Genomic DNA, 22,119 nt, shown 5'->3' with positions numbered 1-22,119 from the left:
CACTCTCTCTCTCTCTCTCTCTCTCTCTCATGTTTGCAAAGAGTATCCAACACGTAACCGTGCATGCAATTGCTAAATTCTAATCCACATTATAGCTAACAATATTTTAATACAGTAAAATCTCTTTATTATTATAATAATATTTAAATATTTAAATTATATTTGATGTCTATTATTGTATTTATAAATAAATTTTTTTATTTAAATAGAATTCTATTCATGTAATGTTTTATATTTATAAATAAGTGTTACAGTTAATGAAATGTCACGTATCTATATGTATACATATACAGAAAAGTTATTGTCACGACTCGATTTGTGGATCCATAACGAGTACTAGAAAATGAGTAGATTTGAGGCCACCAAATTCCGTAGTAAGCTATACTGACCAATAATTCAAATAAAATGCTAATAAAATATTATTAATCATGACTGACATGCCATAAATAATTCTAACTGGTCTTATAATATCCCACGTCTAATCATGAACCAGAAAAGTCACAACAAAAATTAAAAGTACTCTACTGCGGAAAGTCTATAGTATAAAATAACTAAAAATATAGAAGTACAGATTATTTACAAAAAATCCCAATGAAGAAAAAGTCGGATTGTCATAATGCAGGACGGCAAATAACTCTAATTGTCATCTGAAAAATAAAACTGAGACTGTTAGTCTCAAGAGTGAGTTAAAATCAAATAATCTTGTAACTATTACAGTCTTTTCAGTAAAATAATATTTATTACATCAGTATAACATGTCATTATAAATCAAATACGAGTCATACCATAAACTTAAAAATAAAATACATTTTAACCATTGTGGGACGAGTGGCTCAGTAGAACCTTAACCCCAATTACTAGCAGCCTTTTGACTCTCTTAATTCCAACAGGTCTAGCGCCTAGAGAGAAGCTTGACTAGAGTCCTTATATCCAGCCTGAATTTTATTTTATTTTATCTCCCTTTCTAATGATTAAAAAATTAAAAACTACATCATTATATTTTCTCTCTCTATGCCATTTTTTTTTTGCTTTTTATTTCTTTCTCTCTTTCATTTTCTTTTTCTTCCACTCTTGGTCTGTGTTTACTTTGCCTTTTCCCACTTCTTATAATCTTTTTGAATTTTTTCAAGTGTTTTATATACTGATTTCTTTCCAAGTTATCAAAAAACTGAAATTTATTTCAGGTCGTTGAAGGAAGAAGCCAATGGGCTTATATACACAAGCCATAAATAAAAACCTACTGAGTTGGCACACGTGGTACACACTAATAAATACATCAGTTACAAATAACAAACTAATTAACAGTGTTAACTAAAAATAACAAAAATCTTAATTGTGTTAACAAACTGTTAACTAGTAACTGCAACAGCTTAATAGGTGCGATACCCCCCCTCCCTTCTCAAGTTAGAGCACGGAGATTCTGGATGCCTAGCTTGGAAATAAATGATTGAAAAAGAATGGACGCAAGAGGCTTTGTAAATGAATTCAGTAACTGACTTGAAGAAAAAACTGGCAGCAATGCAACAATACTGATATGAATCTTTTCGCGAATAATATGATAGTCAATCTCGATGTGTTTAGTCAATTCGTGATAAATAGGTTTGTAAGCAAGCTATATCGTTAGTTGAGTATCACAGAAAATAAGAGCAGGAGTAGAATGGGAGACTCGGAGATCACACAATAAGTAGAGAAGCCATTGTAATTCATAAGTTAAAGTGTCCAAGGCTCGATATTCTTTAGCCATTATAAAAAGAGAAAAAATAAAATAGAATTATATTTAGTTTTATCTAGAGAATAAATTGCAAGTATTTAATACAGTGTTTCTAGTCGTTTTTACAAGTTAGAGTGTTTATTTGACTTATTTTAAATAATAAATTGATTTAAATATCTTTCTTTAAAAAATATCATTTTTTTCTTTTTATTTTTATTTTTATTCATTTTCAGTTTACTTTTTTAAAATTTTATTTGTTATTTAACAGACTAAAGAAAAAAAACTTATTTTTCTCATTCATTTAAATAAAAATAAAAGAAATAAATATTATTTACTTTTTTATTTTGTGAATTTATCTTTAAAATAAAAATAAAATATATTCTTTCACATCAAAGCAATAAGAAGAGAAAGATAAAGATATTAAGCGTTCTAAAAAATTAATTTTTAGAAATAAAAAAATAATGAGTAATTTTTTTAAAATGAATAAAAATTTAAAGAATCTATCCTAATATTTTCTTTAATATTAAAAGAAGACTTAATAAAAAATAGAACAAAAATAAAAAAAAAATCAAGAAAGAAATAAAAAAATAAGAATAAAAAAAATATTTAGCTCATTTCATATATTAACATGTAAAACCTATAAGAAATACCATAATATATATAAATTAACAGATTCAGACACTTGATTTAATAAAAACGAAATTCACTAAAATAGAAAAAATCGAAAAGTTAAGATACTAAATTTATAATTATCTCTAAATATAATAGACTAATACAAAAGAGTGTTTATTTTCTCCTAGCTTAACTAAGGTATCGAGTTCGAATTTTAAATATGAAATTGTGTTAAAACTTTTGAGGGAATGTTTTACCACTCGTGAGAGTCCTATCCGATACATTCTGGATTAACTCTCTCTATATATAAATATATAAAGTGTTAAAAGAGAATATTACTAGTATTCCCTTTTTTTCTAAGAAAATATTTAGGAAAAATGCATATTTAGCTACTTGTATTTTTATCATTTTTGATAATTACTCTTTGTATTTTTATTTACCCACATTGGGTCCTTATATTTTATTTTTATTGACATTAGATTTTTTTTTTTAATAGAACATTAGCGCATATATCACACACTCCTTAATGAAAATGTAAATGAATTCTAAAGTTTCATCTAGTAAATTATTTTAAACATTTACCACTAAATTTTTATTTTTTTGACATTGAGCTTGTACTTTAAATTTTAGCAATATTAACTCCTTATAATTTATTATTTAAGATTTAATAATATAAATAGTAAAAATAGTTATTATAATCTAATTTAATTTATTATTTTAATTAAGAATATTTATAGAATTAGCCAAACCATAAATCAATTAATAGAATATACAAATGCTAATGACAATTAAATGTTTATCAAAAAATAAATACATTTGTCAATATATATATATTAAGAAAGTTGAAGGTCCATTTAAATATTTCTTTCTATTATCTTAATGATTATTTATCTCTTAATTACTAGTAATAATTACGAATAAATTATGTATATGTTAAAAGAATTTGGAAAGGCCAAAAACGCTAAAAATAAAAGAGATAAGGTAATTGACTTTAAGAATTGCAATAATATGTATTAATTGCAAAGTTTCAAGGAAACTGCAAATATATATATATATATATATATATATATATATATGGGTTAAGAAATTCAATGGTATAGTTGATGGTTCCATGCCTTTTCTCTAGTAAACTCGATCAAATTAATTAATTAATTAATTAATGTTACAATAATTTTTTATATATATTATTTTAATTAGTCATAACAAATTTGGATAGGGATGGATTTATTTTTATCCTTTTATCAGAAGTCTACCATAAGCAGACATTCAATGTATTTGTAATTCTCACAAGTCCAGTTTTTCTGGACGGTTTGGTATTGGTTCCCATGATGGTCAAGCGGATTCTTTTGTTTTTGTTTTTCTTTTCCTTTTGATATTAAAAAAGAAAAAAAAAAAAGGGAGACTCAAATTTAAAAATATGTTCAAGTTGATATAGTTAGGTCTGTAGGTGCCCAGCAATTTAACTTTCAGACATAAGAAATTATGTTGATTAGGATAGAATTTGATTGATTAAATTTAATTAGCTATGTGACATGTACTTCTAATATTGATGTAATAACATTATAATTTAATTGCATTAAAAGTCTAGGGATTAAAATAACTTTTATTTTTCTTCAAATTAGTCTACTAACCAGTTTTATTTTAATAAAAACTGATGGAGATGTAATTTAGCATAATCTATATCTATATATATATGTTAATTTTTGAAATTTAAATTTTTTTTGACATGTATGCTTAATTTTTGACACACATAATTTTTATTTTAATATGTGTACTTATTTTGACATATGAAATTCAAGCTTATGTGTAATTTTATAATTTTTCTATTAATTTATTAATTAATAAGTTATATTCCTAATTAAACACTAATTCTAATATTAAGAAATATTATATTAATAATTAATTAGATTTCTAATTAGATAGTGATTAGTTTTCTAATTAGTGTTAGCAGAAGCTCTTAAATATTTCACATTTCATGAAAATTAAGATTACAAATTGTAATTGAAGATTTAAGTTGAAAAAGGGAAATAACTTTTTTTTTATAAACGTGAATAACACAAAGAAAAAGACTACAACATTTGAAGAACAGAATTCGATTTTTTTATTATTGATGATATTTCTGTTAGAGAATCAAATAGAGATTCGCAATTGCAAATCCTCTAAATTATCTCACACAACCAACCTCAAGCAAAACTATTCAATCCTTGAAGATAAAGAACTCATTCTTCACTCTCAAGTTTCCTACTATGATAATCTTGATATGATAGTAAGTATGTCAATTATTTATATTCTTCTTCTTACGATAATAGGAGTAAGAAACTCTCTTATATAATGTTAAGGATTCATAATTCTTAACACAGTTGTACAAACACATATCATCATAAAATCCTTTTGTGATGACACGTGTCAAGCTACTGTACAAATACATGTCATTACAAACTCTTTTGTGATGACATGTGTCAAGCTCCTTCAATATATAACATTTATATATTTTATATTATTATTAGTTAGACATTTACAGACTTTAACTTCAAAAAATGCTAGTATTCCTACTCGAAGTACAAGTCAAGTCCATCGCTATACTTGAGTTGATCTTAACGTGTGTGATTTTTTAGGTTTATTATTAATTGGCCATAAAAATTTAATATTAAACTCTTTAATATTAATTAAAACACTTTAATCGACTAAGGGGACAATTAAATAATTATCCCTCAGTCGTTCCCATAAATCATAAGTGATGTCTAACAACATATTATAATTACTCAATTAATAATAAAGGCATTGATCATCTATGAGCCTTTTATTTATGATTACCGTGTAATTAAATCCTTTCACTAAACAATATCTCGATCAAGTAAGGATCATGGAATAGTCAAATCCATTAACTTGATTCTATGACCAAATCCATAATACATCTCAACTAAATATGATTAATGTAAAAACTCCTGTTCAATTAATCATAATTACCTCAGCCAAGATGTTATCGGATCCCATAGGATATTCTCCTTGTTTACTCAATGCAATAGATTCCTTGTTGATGAACATCTGCCTCCATGCATATGCAACTAGAGCCATTATCTGCAAGTATCCATTATAGGTATGAACAGATACCTAAAACATAAGCAAATCTCAATTACATATTCATGAGACAACTCTATCACTTCAGGTCTAAGGATTAATTACACCATCATAACTTAATAATGAATCAGTGACTTAAGTAAATCATCCATGTGATTCGTTATTTCTTCTAGTCATGTTCAATCCACTCGTCTCACAAGTGACTCATAATGATTAATTTAGTAACTCATACTAAATGGCATGAGACTCACCATCCTATATATATTAATATATTATACTAATCATAGGATTAAACGTATTATGTTTTGTCTTCCAGATTAAAGATGTCAAATATTTACTCCTACGACCAAGAACTATTTTATAATATTTATTCTAAAATCATCCGTTACTCATATTCTCAACTCTTGAGAATGAAGTTTTTAATAAATATTATTGGACTTATTCAATAATTACATTACTATAAAAATGAATGATAGACAACTGCTATTAATAAAAAGATATTCATTATATAATAATATCATACTGTATGAACAAAAAAATAAAAGTCCAATTGGCTTTTAGGACATACATCTAACATTTAGATAATGTTTATTTTAGAAAACATATTAATTATATTTTAATAATATATTAGCTAATATATTAGTTTTTTAATTAGATAATGATTCTAATTATAGAAAATAATATCTTTATATATTATATTCACTAATAAATTAATATTTTTAATTATGTTATGATTTCTAATTCTAAGAAATAATAATAATATCAATTATATTGATAGTATTAATTTATATAATATTAGAATTAAATTAATATATTTTAAAGATATTTTTTATATTATTATATTAATCAAATTTTAAAAAGAAATTAAAGACAATTAAAAATAGTTATTTTATTGTTATTTTTTAAAATATTATAAATTAATATTAAATATAAAAAATTTATTAAGTTGTATCTATAAATTTAATTTTATAATCGAAATCATAATAATGGTCATGCCACGCACGGATAAACGACTAGTAATTTTAAATAAAGAATACATAATATCAAAAACAGAAATACTAATACAATATACACTACAAGAAAACAGTAAAATAGCGACATATTTTTACGACGGATAGAAGTCCCTCACTAATTGGTATACCTAGCAACAGAGATGCCCAAGTCCGTCGCTAATTACAATAAGTCAGTCACCATTTTTTCCCGATGGTTCTATTGTCAGCGACAAACGTCTCGTTGCTGATTTTGTTGATAGATTGACAGCAGATTAAAATACTTTGTCGGTAAGTGATTAATGACCATCACTTTACCGACGGCTTTGCTATTGTTAGTTCGTCGCTAACCAGCATTAGCGACACCCTATTTAATGACGGAATATTTCCCTCCCTATTTCACTTATTTTCTTATGTGATACTAAATCATTGCGTTATTTATTCTACGAATTTTCAGGTTTATGAATTGAAATTGCTAAAACTTCTTTGTTTAGTGAACATAAATCCGTTAAGCAAACTCCTGCCTCACAAAATCTCCTCTATGAAATTTAAGTACAAAATAAGCACTTAAATTGAGAAATTAACTGCAATAGTTTCAAATAAATTCTTTCAATATTTAATATACACTTCACCATTAATTATTAATTTAATGAATGATCTAGTAGAATCAAACAATTTAATTCATTAAAATAAGATAAAAAGTTATAATTTTATAAGCAATATAGTATTTAATAATATATTATAGAATTCATAAATATATTAAAATTTTATCTTAAAAATTATTTTTAAATTTAATTAAATTAAGAAATATTTATATTTTGACAATTAATCATATTTATAAAATATCTAATTCAATTAGATATTAAATTATTTGAAAATATTTATTTTATTAAAAAATTATATTTTTATTAATATTAATAATCTAAAAAATAAAAAAATATTAAATATATCTAAAAATACTAAAAGTATAAAACACACGTTGTTTTTTGATATCAAAAATACATTTATCTCTCTTCAAATCGTAAAACCACATTATATTTTTTCTAATGCTTTATAAAATAATTAAAAGAAGGAAACGAAACACCAATAAGAACAACCGCCATTTTCTTATAAAAAAAAACCGCCTTCGGCGTAGAATTCAAGTGTAAAAAGAAAGTTATAAAAATAAAACACACTACAAATGTGGAGTATATACTGATTCAAGAACCTCTGGTTCTCTCCGTCTTCTTCATTCTTCTTCTTTGTTTCAGGTCTGCAGCATCTCTTCTTTATCTATTTATTTATTTAGTGTATTAACTCTCAATGCTTATGTTAGTATTACGTTTCTTTAGTCACTTTCTACTTACTTGATAAGAAGGTAGTACTTGATTAGCTTCTTTGTCACGTTCGCGTGATTTATTTTTTATCTTTTTCATCTAAATGTTTGGTTAGTCTTTTCTTTGATGTTCTAGTTTAGGATTTTTCTGTTTTCGATTTATTAATGTAACCGATTTCAGATTGAAGTTGTTGCTGTTTTCTTTTTCTCTGTTTCTCTGTTTATCGTTTCTCCAATTTCATCAAGGTAGGACTGGATTTCTAAGCAGGATGTGGATTCTGGAGTAGCTAGTTATTATTAATCAGTTTGCTTTTCTTTTTTGCATTCTTTTTTAATTTTTGACAAATTTGATCTCTTTTAGTTTAATCTGCGTTCTCTTTATTTACATGATTACAGAATTTTGTGGAAGAAGAGGAATTTTCATATTTAAAGTTGATGAATATGAGCATTTGTGAATTAGAGCAGATTGAGAGAGATATATCAAACATTTGTGCATTTGATTCAGTATAGGAGATTGATTGATTGTTTCCTCAGTTGCATTGGCTGTTGCCATCAATACAAAGAGTTCAGATAAGGAAAAAGAAAAATGAAGAAATGGCTATCGGGCGTTCTCATTGGGTCCTTCTTTATGTTGCTGATTCTGAGAAAGGTTTTTATGAAAAATCCACTCAAGGAGAGTCCTCCAATGCGTCTTCCGATTCCTGTCAATTTAACTACTCCTCTTGAATGTATTTACTCCGAGGGGAATTTACCTGCAACTCATAGTCCAGAATTTTCTAATCAAATAATTTCTGCCGAAACATTGCTCTCTAGTCTCTTTGTTGATAGAAATTTTTCCAACCAAGTCCAAAGTTCTTTGCTGACTTGGAATCATATGAAATATCTGGTCAACTATTCACAACCTTTACCCAATGGAATGGGAGCCATTAGGGAAGCTCAAGTTGCATGGGAAAGTCTTCTGGAGTCCGTTAAGAAGAGGGAGCAAGGTGGCGCAAAAGAAAGTTTGCTTAATAAACTGAAAGGAAAACAATGTCCTTATTTTGTCAACATAATGAATGCAACAAAATTTGGTGATAATGGCTATAGGCTATGGGTACCTTGTGGCCTTGTTCAGGGTTCTACAATTACTATAATTGGCATTCCCAACGGTCTTCTTGGTAATTTTCGGATTGATTTATTAGGGGAACAACTTCCAGGAGAACCTGAACCTTCTACTATTTTACATTACAATGTAAGACTTCTAGGTGATAAGATAACTGAAGATTCTGTGATTCTCCAAAACACATGGACAGCTGATCATGGTTGGAGTGAAGAAGAGCGGTGCCCTGCATCTGTTCCTGGTGATGACAAGAAAGGTATTGATACTTCTCCCAGTCTTCTTATGGCCAATATGCCAGGCCACTGAAAATTTTATATCATATTTGGTTTAGAGGTATTTTTGTTTCCAAACAGTATGCTCATCTTGGTTATTACTTTAGCCTATAATTTTCGTATGTCTTTAGTCTCATAGAGGAACTTGTAACTTCTTCCCTGCAAGAAACGGTTCTTTTGTGACTTTTTTTTGATATTATCTCGTGGTTGCTGCAAGTATTTTGAGCTTAAAAAGATTGTTAATGGTGATGTTTTGAAATTCTTTAAAATAAATTGGGCGGAGATTTGGCTTTGGTCATAACTGGGATCGAGGTTTGTGTTTGATCGTGTTTTATTTCTAAGTTGTATTAACATATATCCTCTCTCTGGTAATTTCAAGAATTTACAGTCAATATGCCCAAAACCAATACTTCCTTGCTGCCATTGGGTCTGCTTTCTGTGTAGTGAAAGATAAAAGCTTCACTATGTAAAATGTTTCAATTTTAAAACATAATCGGACTGAACTTTACCTTCTGAAAGGGCAGTCAAGGGTCTGTAAAGGGAATGGAAAACCAGAACTCTTTATTTAATTCACACCATAGTTACAGATTCTTCTTTTCTCCAATTAAATATTTGACGAGGTATGTGTTATGTTACGCAGTCTTTGAGCTTTCTTTCTCATACTGAACAGTTGATGAGTTGAGCCAGTGCAACAAAATGGTGGGCAAAGACAATAGCCAGAAGTTTGCTGCAAATGGATCGTCAAACAATTTTTCAACAATGTCTAGGAACAGAACTGGAGCTAGATGGTATTTTCCATTTAAGCAAGGGTTTTTATCTGTTATGACCCTTAGGATGGGAGAAGAAGGGATTCAGATGACAGTTGATGGAAAGCACGTCACTTCTTTTGCTTATCGTGAAGTATTTCTCCTGTTTCCAACTTAATTAGTATTTACAAATGATTGGTACATACTTCTTCATTTTCTTCCTTTTGCATTTTGATGTTTTCAGAATTTGGAGCCATGGCTTGTTAGTGAAGTAAGGATATCTGGAGGCTTGAAATTAATTTCTGTCTTGGCCAGTGGCTTACCCTCATCTGAGGAATCAGAGCACATTATTGATCTAGAGTCACTAAAGTCAGCTCAACTACCACTGCATCATCCACTGGATCTCTTCATTGGTGTCTTTTCTACAGCCAACAATTTTGAGCGCAGGATGGCTGTCCGTAGAACATGGATGCAGTATCCTGCCGTGAAGACAGGCGAAGTTGCAGTGCGCTTTTTTGTTGGTCTGGTGAGTTCCATTCTGGACTAAATGGTATATTGAATCGACTTCACTGCTGAAATGTACTGGGGCATTCAATTCTCTTGATTTACTCATGCTGCTGAATTCACGCATGTTTCTAAATTTTGCAGCATAAAAACCAGATGGTGAATGAGCAACTCTGGGTTGAACTGCAGACATATGGAGACATTCAGCTGATGCCTTTTGTCGATTATTACAGTCTTATAACCTGGAAGACTATAGCAATCTGTACTTTTGGGGTAAGTTTTATAATGTTTCTGTGGAAGTAGAAAAGGCTATCTTGTTGGCTCATAATCTCCTTTTGACAGGCAGAAGTTGTTTCAGCCAAGAATGTCATGAAAACAGATGATGATGCATTTGTTCGAGTGGATGAAGTGCTCTCTTCTTTGAAAAGAACAACTGTGAGTCATGGACTTCTATATGGTCTGATTAACTACAATGCCCAACCTCATCGGAATCCTTTCAGTAAATGGTATATTAGCCTTGAGGTAAATTTCTTATAACGTCTTTTGGTTCTGTTACATTGACTGATATAAGCAAATCTTGGTTGGTATTATAATAATGATGATTGAAATCCTAAGTCAGCCATGTTAATTCTGTCTAGCTCGAATTCAGTGTAAAAGTTTTGTGTAGTCCACCAGTTCTTAAAATTCCAAGTGCTAAGTAAGATCAAACTATTCTGTCGTAGCTGCCATCTTATGACGATTTAGAGGAGAAACCAAGAAAACAATTTGGTTGAGCTAGATGAAGTTGGATTATTACTCTAGGGGCTAAAGTGGTATTCTTGGAGAAGTCATGTTCTCCATATTTTTGTCAGTAGTTCCACCAATTGGCTGTTTAGCCTGTTATATTTTGTCTGAACTCTGGTACTGTCCTGGTCACTTTCATTGTTATTCCAAAAGAATAATTTTGAACATTTAAAGGTCAAAGGGGTTCTCTTCTTGTTCTTTTACTGCTTTTAAGTCTTTTTTTTTTCTTTATTGTGAATGATAATGTTTAAGCTTTTCTGATCTCATGTGTGTTATATTTCCTCTAGATGGTTTGTTTTCTAATTGCCTTTCTTTACGTCGTGAAGGAATGGCCTGAGAGTTTTTATCCACCATGGGCACATGGCCCTGGCTATGTGGTATCACATGACATAGCAAAAGCTGTTTATAATAGGCATAAAATGGGTCGCTTAAAGGTAAGAGTTCATGGTAATTTTTCTTTTGTTTTTTTTTTTTTCTGTTTTTTGGATATCCATCTCTCTTTCTGTGTATATGTTATGATAAACTAATTCAGATAGTTAATGTTGTAATTCTAGTTTGCTATCTTTTAATTATAATCTTTGATGAGCACAAGAACAAATGTTCTCTCTGAATACTGGCCTGTCTTGAGTTGTCCATGCAGTACTTTAAAAGATAAATTCAGTCAAGCCACCTTTCCTGTTAGTTTTCATTTATTTGCTACCTTCTTGTGTTCATCGGTGGCCCATCAATTCTTAGATTTCTGTCTTCTCTCATCCATTCTCACCTAGTCACTTTGAAGTTGCAACATCTCTGAAATGACTGGCAGTTTGTTGACATGTTTTGTGGTTGATTTTTATTTATTTTTTAAATGTTGCGGTAATATGATTTAAGAACTGAAAGAATTTTTGCCAATATTTAAGCACCAATGATGCGTGCAGATGTTCAAACTGGAGGATGTTGCAATGGGAATGTGGATAGCGGAGATAAATAAAGGCTTGCAAGTTATGTATGTAAACGAAGATCGGGTCTATACAGAGGGGTGCAAGGATGGGTATATTGTCGCTCACTACCAAAGCCCTAGAGAGATGCTCTGCCTATGGCAGAATTTGCAAGAAGGAAATGAGCCTGGTTGCTGTTCAGGTAAATAAGCAGATGGTTAGGGCTTAATCTTGCAGTGTTGCGAGTAGATAGGTAGATTTGTAAATATACCACAAAGACTGACATCAGGATCCTCGTTAAAGATGAGAGAAGAAGAAGATTCAATTGTTTAGCCAACTGTTTTGGTTTTTGTTACACAGTAGGCATTATGGAGGAGTACATCAGTTATATACATATAATGATCTATATACCAGATGTAGTTTAGTTAGTTAGAGAGAGATGTAGTTTAGTAATTCATAGGAATAAGTTGCTTTTAAACATTGTTCATTATACTCATTTCATTCTTGTTATACAAGTTTTTAATGTCATATGTATACTAAATTCTTTAGATGTCTTGAAAATAAAGTAAGTAAATGTTGAAAGAAAAGATATGACACTTGTATGCTGTGTTCGTAAAAGAAAAAAAAAGGAAGAAAAAGAAAAAGAAAAGGAGAAGGCCAAAAACCTGAAGTGGTACAGATATGACATTTCCGTTTCAGCAATTATGTATTATCAAATTTATCATCTACCAACAGGATGTGCCAGCCAGACAGGATGAACTGATATCAGAATCGCAGAAATTCATGTCCATCACAGTTGGGTTAATTTTTCACTCAGATCCCCTGAATTTTTGGGGTGTTTTCTGTTAATGTTTGTAAACATTAATTTGTCCGTTAAAAGTAAAAACTACACCTTATATGCCACATAGGCTAATATTATCAAATTCTGATTTTTCAGCTAACGAAACTTGAATTTCAGATAGAGAAACTCGGTTTTAGCTAAGAGTAATTGAATTTGTAGAGTTCTTTCCTCTTCTTTTTCTGCGACGGGAACCATTTTAGGATTTCGGGTGGCGGTTGGCAGTAGTAAGGATTCATACTACCTGGAAATTATGAAACGGACTAGGATTTCGAGATTTCGACTATATAAATCACTTCAATAAGTTTTTATAAAATAAACCCAATGTATTTATATAAATAGGGACCTTAATTGTGTTACCCACCACATCATAACGTGGCATCATTTTAGAGTATGCTTCTAAAATTGTCCACATCAGAAGAAAATCCAATTGGGAAATTATCCATCTCTTGATTTCCAAGTGTATGGTTGTGAAAAATAAGAACCGGTGATTTTCTTTATGAAAACATCAAATTAGACTCCATTTTGTATCCTTCTTGTGCGTAAACACTTTCCAGACCCTTCATGAAAGAAAGCCTAGACAGCAAGTATCTACTACTGGAAAAAATTTAAATGAAAAATTGACAAATTGAAAAGCTAGAAACATCTCTATCCTATGTCTCCAATTATTTAAACAACTCGTGCACGTTCTTATAGAAACACATTTAACCTATCAAAGTAAACAACCATTTCAGGGTTCTTTCTCATTTTGCACCAACTTGGGTTATCCTCAGCTTACCAAATCTTCAATAAATAAAACATGTCACCTGCACTATCATTCTCCCTTTCCCGTGTTCCCATCTGCAAATTCCAGGCCTTCTCGAAAGATACCCACCTCACAAGAATTGGTAACAAAGACGACCCATCTCATAAAACATCCTTGGATATCAAACTTAGTAAAAGAAAGCTACTATGTGCCACTGCTTCAGGACTTTTAAGTGTTGCTTCTCAGTCAGCTAAAGCTGAGCCAGATATTCCAATAGCATCAACGTCAAGTAGAATATCATATTCAAGATTCTTGCAATACTTGGATGAAGGTGCTGTCAGGAAAGTAGACTTGTTTGAGAATGGGACTATGGCGATTGCTGAGATATTCAATCCAACCCTTGACAAGATTCAGAGAGTGAAAATACAATTACCAGGATTGCCACATGAGTTGTTGAGGAAAATGGAGGAGAAGAATGTAGATTTTGCTGCGCATCCAATGGAATTTAATTGGGCTCCTGCTTTAATCGACTTGTTAGGGAACTTTGCCTTCCCATTGATTCTGCTTGGCAGTTTGCTGTTAAGATCATCATCTACAAACACTCCTGGTGGTCCAAATTTACCGTTTGGACTTGGCAGGTATGAAACATATATACTTTCCGATTTATATAGCACAGAACTAATAATCTTATCATGTTCATTTGAGATTTTTTCTTTTTAATTTCTGTTAACTATAAATGCTACATGTTCTAAATCAGGAGCAAAGCCAAATTCCAAATGGAGCCGAACACAGGAGTAACATTTGATGATGTCGCTGGCGTTGATGAAGCGAAGCAAGACTTTCAAGAAATTGTTGACTTCTTGAAAACACCAGAGAAGTTTTCTGCAGTAGGGGCAAGAATTCCAAAAGGAGTTCTATTAGTTGGACCTCCTGGGACTGGAAAGACATTACTTGCCAAGGCAATAGCTGGAGAAGCAGGGGTTCCTTTCTTCTCGCTTTCAGGATCGGAGTTTATTGAGATGTTTGTGGGTGTAGGGGCTTCAAGAGTCAGGGATTTATTCAACAAGGCAAAGGTAAACTCACCATGTTTGGTTTTTATCGATGAAATTGATGCTGTTGGGAGGCAGAGAGGGACAGGCATTGGTGGAGGAAATGATGAGAGGGAACAAACATTAAATCAGTTGCTTACTGAAATGGATGGTTTTAGTGGTGATAGTGGAGTTATTATTATTGCTGCTACGAATCGACCTGAAATTCTTGATTCTGCTTTGCTTAGGCCAGGGAGATTTGACAGGCAGGTAAGCTAAGATTACTTCTTTCTTTTGGTACTTCAGAAATTTTTGAAGGGAATCCTAAAAGGAAAATGGGATTCTCAGGTGTGAAACCCGACTTCATGAACTACGAGATAGGCACACCCTTAACCATTGGGCTTTGGAATGGTATCAAAGAAATCTGCTTTCGAGCTCATTATTCATGAAAGGTTTCTTGTTCTTGGATAGGTTACTGTTGGACTACCAGATATTAGAGGAAGAGAAGAGATACTGAATGTTCATAGCAAAAGCAAGAAGCTTGACAAGGATGTTTCTCTCAGTGTCATTGCTATGAGGACTCCAGGATTCAGTGGAGCAGACTTGGCAAATCTCATGAATGAAGCTGCCATTCTTGCTGGAAGGAGAGGCAAAGACAGGATCAGCCTGAAAGAAATTGATGATTCAATTGATAGAATCGTAGCAGGCATGGAAGGAACCAAGATGACAGATGGAAAAAGCAAAATCCTGGTTGCTTATCACGAAATTGGGCACGCAGTTTGTGCGTAAGTTCATCAAAACCTCTTCCTTATATAAGAACCTAAACATGTTTAATTTCTTCTTAGAATCAATTAAATTTAATTTGAACATTATTTACAGGACATTGACTCCTGGCCACGATCCAGTTCAAAAAGTGACACTGATTCCACGAGGCCAAGCTCGCGGATTAACATGGTTCACACCTGGAGAAGATCCTACTCTCATCTCCAAACAACAACTTTTTGCTAGAATAGTTGGAGGACTTGGAGGGAGAGCAGCAGAGGAAATAATCTTCGGAGAATCAGAAATCACTACTGGTGCAGCAGGAGACCTTCAACAGGTTACTGAAATTGCTAAACAGGCATGTTACAGCATAAAATCCAGTTTGCGCACCACATAAATTATCAAAAATTACAAGATATTAATCAAGCCTTCTTTTCTTACAGATGGTAACAATATTTGGCATGTCTGAAATCGGTCCATGGGCACTGACTGATCCAGCAGTTCAAAGCACTGATGTTGTGCTAAGGATGCTGGCTAGAAATTCCATGTCAGAAAAACTTGCACAGGATATTGATACATCGATTCGAGACATAATAGAGAGAGCCCACGAGATTGCTAAAGAACATGTAAGGAATAATAGGGATGCAATTGATAAGCTAGTGGATATTCTACTTGAGAAGGAAACTTTGACAGGGGATGAGTTCAGGGCAATCCTGTCAGAATTTACGGATATTTCTGGAGCTCAAGTAGAAAGAACTCCTGTACGTGAATTGATCAATACCTAGGCGACCCCATAAACATGTACAGTAGTTTTACAACTTTTAAACAGCTACACTGTAACATACAATTGTAAGAGGTGAGGCTAGATAAGAGCAATATACTTGTATAAATTATCTAATATGAAAATTGTGGCACGCGAAACAGATGCTTATTAAGACAATAATTCCTTCAATGGGATTTAAAACAGATGCTAATTAAGACAATATCTTCTTCAATGGGACTTAATCACAATAAAAAGTTTGAAGCTAATTAATTCTTTACCACCCTCTAAAGCAAATTGAAGTGCTGGTCTAAGAGACTACTAATGATTATCCCATACATGAGAATGGAAAAAGAAGGGTGTTCGTATTTGGCTATTTGCACAAGTGGACCAAAGTAGCCTCTATTTCTACTGTCAAAATTCCAAAGCAGCTACTTCTGCTGCTGCATTTGCAAGTGAGTCAGTCTTGTCGCTCAATTCACATTTTGCCCCCACAAGCCCAATGAATGGTTCGATTTCCAATCCCAACTGCCACTCCCATTTTCCCTCCGGAACCCATTAGCAGCAATTCAAATTTTCTATCCATAAAACACCAGTGCCTTTCACTCCTCAAGCTTTGTTCCTCGATCAAACATCTTTATCAAATCCATTCCCAAATACAAGTCTCTGGTCTTCAAGGAGACACCTTTCTCGTTACCCAACTCATTAAATTCTCCTCTTTGTCTCCTTCAAAAGACTTGAGCTATGCTCAATCCATTCTTGATCACTCTGTTCACCCAGTTCCACTTCCTTGGAACATACTTATTAGAGGCTACGCGGATAGTAATACCCCAAAAGATGCCCTTTTTGTCTATCGCAATATGCGAAATGAAGGGATTAGACCCAATAGCTTGACCTTCCCTTTTCTTCTCAAAGCCTGCGCTGCGTGTTTTGCAACTAAAGAAGGGAAACAAGTTCATGTTGAAGTTATCAAGTATGGTTTGGATTGTGACGTGTATGTCAATAACAATTTGGTCAATTTTTATGGGTCTTGCAAGAAAATTCTAGATGCATGTAAGGTGTTTGATGAAATGCCTGAAAGAACTGTGGTTTCATGGAATGCGGTGATCACTAGCTGTGTTGAGAGTTTAAAGTTGGGGGAGGCAATTAGGTATTTTTTGAAAATGAGGGATTTTGGGTTTGAACCGGATGGGACTACGATGGTGCTTATGCTTGTGATATGTGCTGAAATGGGAAACTTGGGTTTAGGTAGATGGATTCATTCCCAAGTGATTGAGAGAGGTTTGGTATTGAATTATCAATTGGGTACTGCCCTTGTTGATATGTATGCAAAAAGTGGAGCTGTTGGTTATGCTAAGTTAGTTTTTGATAGAATGAAGGAGAAAAATGTGTGGACATGGAGTGCCATGATCTTGGGGCTGGCGCAACATGGATTTGCCAAAGAGGGCCTTGAACTTTTCCTTGACATGATGAGGAGTTCTTTGATACACCCGAATTATGTCACATTTCTCGGGGTTCTTTGTGCCTGTAGCCATGCTGGTTTGGTATCCGATGGATTCCGGTACTTCCATGAAATGGGGCATACATATGGAATCAAACCAATGATGGTACATTATGGTGCAATGGTTGATATCTTAGGTCGTGCTGGTCTTCTCAAAGAGGCTTATAACTTTATAACTAAGATGCCTTTCCAACCTGACCCTATTGTGTGGAGGACATTGCTCAGTGCGTGCAGCATTCATGACGTTAAGGACAGTACTGGGGTAGCATATAAGGTGAGAAAGAGGTTGCTTGAGCTAGAGCCAAGGAGAAGTGGGAATTTTGTGATGGTAGCAAACATGTATGCTGATGCTGGGATGTGGGAAAAGGCGGCAAAAGTGAGGAGGGTAATGAGAGATGGGGGTTTGAAGAAGAAGGCTGGAGAGAGTTGTGTTGAATTATCTGGTTCCATCCATCGGTTCTTTTCTGGTTATGACTCGCAGGATGATAAGGAAGGCATGTACCAGTTGCTAGATGGACTAAACTTGCATATGCAGATGGTACACTTATTATAATTACTTGAAATTGCTTGTCTGCTATTATTTAGTTTAAAATATGGTAACCTTAGATGGTAATGTTTCTCGTCCATCATTATGTGTGAGCAAAAGAATATTGTCTCAAGATGTATGACCAAGAAAAATGGATACACTAACTGCCTTTATAAAAGTTATAACCCCAATTTCAAGAGAAAAGTTTACTTGGCACTTTTTGTTGACCTACTGATTAGCTACCTGTGCTCTCTAATCTTGCATTGGGATAGTATAAGGTCATTAATACAATAGCTGCCAAGAATGATCTCGTTCAAATCTAATATAGTTATTACTTATGTCTTTCTTACGACATCAACATAAAATAAGTTATTATTAATAAGTTTTAATAAAGATAATAGTGTCTAAATAAATTAATAAATAAAATTAAATCAGTTATCATCTTATAAAAAAAACTCTAAAATAAAGCTGATACGAACAGCAACGAATTGAGATTAAATCAACTATCAGTTGTTGTTGTTTAAGTATTCATCAATCAAATCTTTGAATCAAACACCATCATAATTTAATTTAATAAAGGTTTAATTGCTAAAAAAATTTTGTATACATTTATTATCAATTTTAGCACATAGTTTTTAAATTTTTTAAATTTCAGTATTATACTTTAATATTGATTTCAATTTTAGCCTTTAGTATATTGTGAGTTAAATTACTTGGATTTTAGCAACAACAAAAAGTAATTCAATCATTATTAGAGTAGTTGACTTATCCTTTTATTGGAAAATTATCATTTAAGCACACAAAACTATTTTTTTCTCTTTTTTTAATTTTAGAGTTTCATTAATCTTATATATTTAAATGGTAATATTTTATATAGAGTATTCGTGAAAATTTACGCTATGGTAACAAATAAGAGAAATGACTTCTTCTTGGGCAGTAATAAGAGAAATCACTACGCACCTCAGGAAGCCTCCCCAGACTTTCTTGCCTTGATGGACAATAACTTTCCGTCAATATTCAAATTTTTAAATAGATTCGGTCTACTATATTATCTATATATAAATAAATTTTATAGCAACATGTGAAAATATTTGTTAAGTGTTAGAATTTAAATTAGTTAATTTTTAATCATGGATGGTTAATGGTTGTAAAAGTAGAAAATAAATCTGAAATTGTTGTGTTTTCTATCGATCATGGAAGTATATATATATATATATATATATATATATAATTGGAGAAATTTTTATTCTAGAATATTCTAATCTCTAGAATTATCTCTAATTAATTGCACTCTATCTTCTATTAATTACTCCATATTCTATAATACTCTAGATTATTCTTCAACACTCCATCTCAAGCTGGAGCATAGATATCAATCATGCCCAACTTGTTACAAAAGTAGTCCACTCTAACTCCATTCAAAGCTTTCGTAAATATATCCCTTATCTGTTCTCCTGTCTTCACATAACTAGTAGTGATTAGACCCTGTCGTAGTTTTTCATGAACAAAGTGACAATCAATCTCGATGTGTTTTGTTCGCTCATGAAACACTGGATTAGCAGCAATGTGAAGTGCAGCTTTATTATCACACCAAAGTCTTGTCGGCAAAGACATTTTTATATCAATTTCCATCAGAAGTTGGTATATCCATATAATTTCACATGTTGCTTTTGCTATAGCTCTGTATTCTGACTCCGCGCTTGATCGGGATACAACTTTTTGCTTCTTGCTTTTCCATGAGACTAGATTCCCTTCAAGAAAAACACAATAGCTTGTAGTGGATCTTCTGTCCATTTTAGAACCTGCCCAATCTGCATTCGAGAAGCATTCGATTTGAGTGTGCCCATGATTTTGATAGAGAATTTCTCGTCCTGGAGCTCCTTTTAGATAACACAATATTTGTTCTAAGGCTGCCTAATGATGAACTATTAGAGCTGCCATAAATTGACTAACAATACTAACTGAATAGGTAATATCAGGTCGAGTTATTGTAATGTAATTCAACTTCCCAACTAGCCGTCTATATCTCTCAGGATGCTCAAATAATTCACCATCTTCTATGAATTTCATATAAGGATGCATTGGTGCATTGCACAGTTTTGCCCCTAGTTTTCCCATTTCTTGCAGTAAATCAAGGACATATTTTCGCTGGGACAGAAAAATACCTTTCTTGCTTCTCATTAGCTCAACACCCGAAAAATATTTCAGATTTCCCATATCCTTCATGTGAAACTGGGAATGAAGGAAGGCATTAAGTGATGAAATACCTGTAGAATCACTCCCAGTGATTACAATATCATCCACATATACCACTAACAGAATGATGCCAGATTCCGAGTGTTTATAGAAAACTGAGTGATCAGATTTACATTTTCTCATCCCAAATGTCTCAACAGCTTCACTAAATTTTTCAAACTAAGCTCGCGGGCTTTGTTTCAACCCATATAATGATTTGTGAAGATGACATACCTTCTCAGACTCCCCCTGAGCAATAAATCCAGGTGGTTGCTCCATGTAAACTTCTTCCTTAAGATCACCATAAAGAAAGGCATTTTTGATGTCCAGTTGATGTAATGGCCAATCATATGTAGCAGCCGGAGAGATGAAAATCCGAGCAGATGCCATTTTAGCAATAGGAGAGAAAGTATCAGAATTGTCACGACCCCACCCGTGGGCCCGTGACCGGCACTAGGGGTAGGCTTAAGGCCACCGAAACCCGTAGTAAGCCTGACACTCACTGATTTAAACAAATCTCATCTCAAATTAATATTATTAAAACCACAAATTATCTTAATAGCTACATTCTACATAAATACTTCGGTCTGCCAGAAAAACTAGGCGAGACCCGAAACTCAGAAAATTTACAACTCATACATCTACTATTACTACTGCGGAGAATCTAAGATTTACCAATTTACATATCAAATCAAATACATCACCCGATGATGAAGGAGTCGGGTTACTGAATAAGAGTCGCAGGAGAACTAACAGTCACGAATCTGAAAAAAACATAAATGGAGACTCGGTCTAGAGTGAGTTAAAATCAAATAATCTAGGGACTATTGCTTCTTCTCAGAAAACATAGATTATTCAAATCAGTATATCAAACCATACTATAATCATACCCTACTATTTCCTTCACATAAAATATTAATCATTCGAATCAAAAATCAACCATGCACGTAAATACAAATCACATTATAATCAATACCATAATAAATAAATAAATGAATAAATAAAAATATATTTTTACTTTTCACGGGACGAGTGGCTCGGTAGAACCCTAAACCCCAAAATCTAGTAGCCATTCGGCTCTCTTAATCCAATAAGATCGGCCGAGAGCAAGCTCGATCAGGGTCCTTACCTCGGCCTGAACACTTGAATTCCAAATAAGCCGGCCAGAGAGCATCGCTCGATCGGGGACCTTAACTCCGGCAATCAATCGAACTCGGCCAGAGCAATGCTCAATCGGAGGCATAAATCCATAATAATCTTATATCCATGATCATTACCGGTGACGCTGCGGCATGTTCTACAAGCCACATTTCCCAAATCGCAATCACCACATTTAATAAATATCATTGTCTAATGAAATCATTCAACACTTATCGAAATAAGGCAACGTGCAATTCGTGTCGACAGAATAATAATATCTGTATTATTATAACGTTACTAATAATAATATTTATATTATTTTCAATAATTAATAGTCCAGTGAAATCATTTACGTTGCGATACTAATAACCATATTATGCATAAACTTTCAAAATAGCATATTAAATCGGACTTAGCAATAGTGCAATGATTAAATGACTTTAACTCACGGGATTGGGCGACCTCCTAGCTCTCGGTTGGAGCGAGCCAGACAGATCATCTAATCACGGAAAACAATTTATCAATACCGAGACAATCCATCATTAATCCTAGGTCTAG

The 22,119-nt window shown here is 32.4% G+C and overlaps 3 protein-coding genes across 4 annotated transcripts; all 3 read left to right on the top strand.

The window, feature by feature from the left end:
* The first annotated feature begins 7,282 nt into the window (after positions 1-7,282).
* LOC8271731 (beta-1,3-galactosyltransferase GALT1) lies at positions 7,283-12,574 on the top strand. Its single transcript, XM_048373690.1, has 8 exons — positions 7,283-7,640; positions 8,102-9,060; positions 9,747-9,976; positions 10,067-10,348; positions 10,471-10,599; positions 10,669-10,848; positions 11,436-11,543; positions 12,027-12,574. Exons 2-8 carry the CDS (start codon positions 8,292-8,294, stop codon positions 12,234-12,236), a joined length of 1,908 nt encoding a protein of 635 aa, XP_048229647.1. The 5' UTR covers positions 7,283-7,640; positions 8,102-8,291; the 3' UTR covers positions 12,237-12,574.
* Positions 12,575-13,544: 970 nt separating this feature from the next.
* LOC8271732 (ATP-dependent zinc metalloprotease FTSH 6, chloroplastic) lies at positions 13,545-16,320 on the top strand. Of its 2 annotated transcripts, none has more exons than XM_048374888.1 (5): positions 13,545-14,247; positions 14,367-14,907; positions 15,109-15,422; positions 15,517-15,736; positions 15,843-16,320. In XM_048374888.1, exons 1-5 carry the CDS (start codon positions 13,664-13,666, stop codon positions 16,182-16,184), a joined length of 2,001 nt encoding a protein of 666 aa, XP_048230845.1. In that variant the 5' UTR covers positions 13,545-13,663; the 3' UTR covers positions 16,185-16,320. The 2 variants fall into 2 exon arrangements, with proteins under 2 accessions (XP_048230845.1, XP_015582502.1); XM_015727016.3 differs by having other exon boundaries at positions 13,550-14,247; positions 15,517-15,757.
* Positions 16,321-16,522: 202 nt separating this feature from the next.
* On the top strand, positions 16,523-18,390 carry LOC107262261 (pentatricopeptide repeat-containing protein At2g36730). The gene has a single exon (XM_015727014.3). The coding sequence runs from the start codon at positions 16,666-16,668 to the stop codon at positions 18,211-18,213; it is 1,548 nt and encodes a 515-aa protein (XP_015582500.1). The 5' UTR covers positions 16,523-16,665; the 3' UTR covers positions 18,214-18,390.
* The last annotated feature ends 3,729 nt before the right edge of the window (positions 18,391-22,119 follow it).

Source organism: Ricinus communis, chromosome 5 (genome assembly GCF_019578655.1).
Source record: "Ricinus communis isolate WT05 ecotype wild-type chromosome 5, ASM1957865v1, whole genome shotgun sequence".
Classification (NCBI taxonomy): Eukaryota; Viridiplantae; Streptophyta; class Magnoliopsida; order Malpighiales; family Euphorbiaceae; genus Ricinus; species Ricinus communis.
This window is presented reverse-complemented; position numbering and strand designations above follow the sequence as displayed.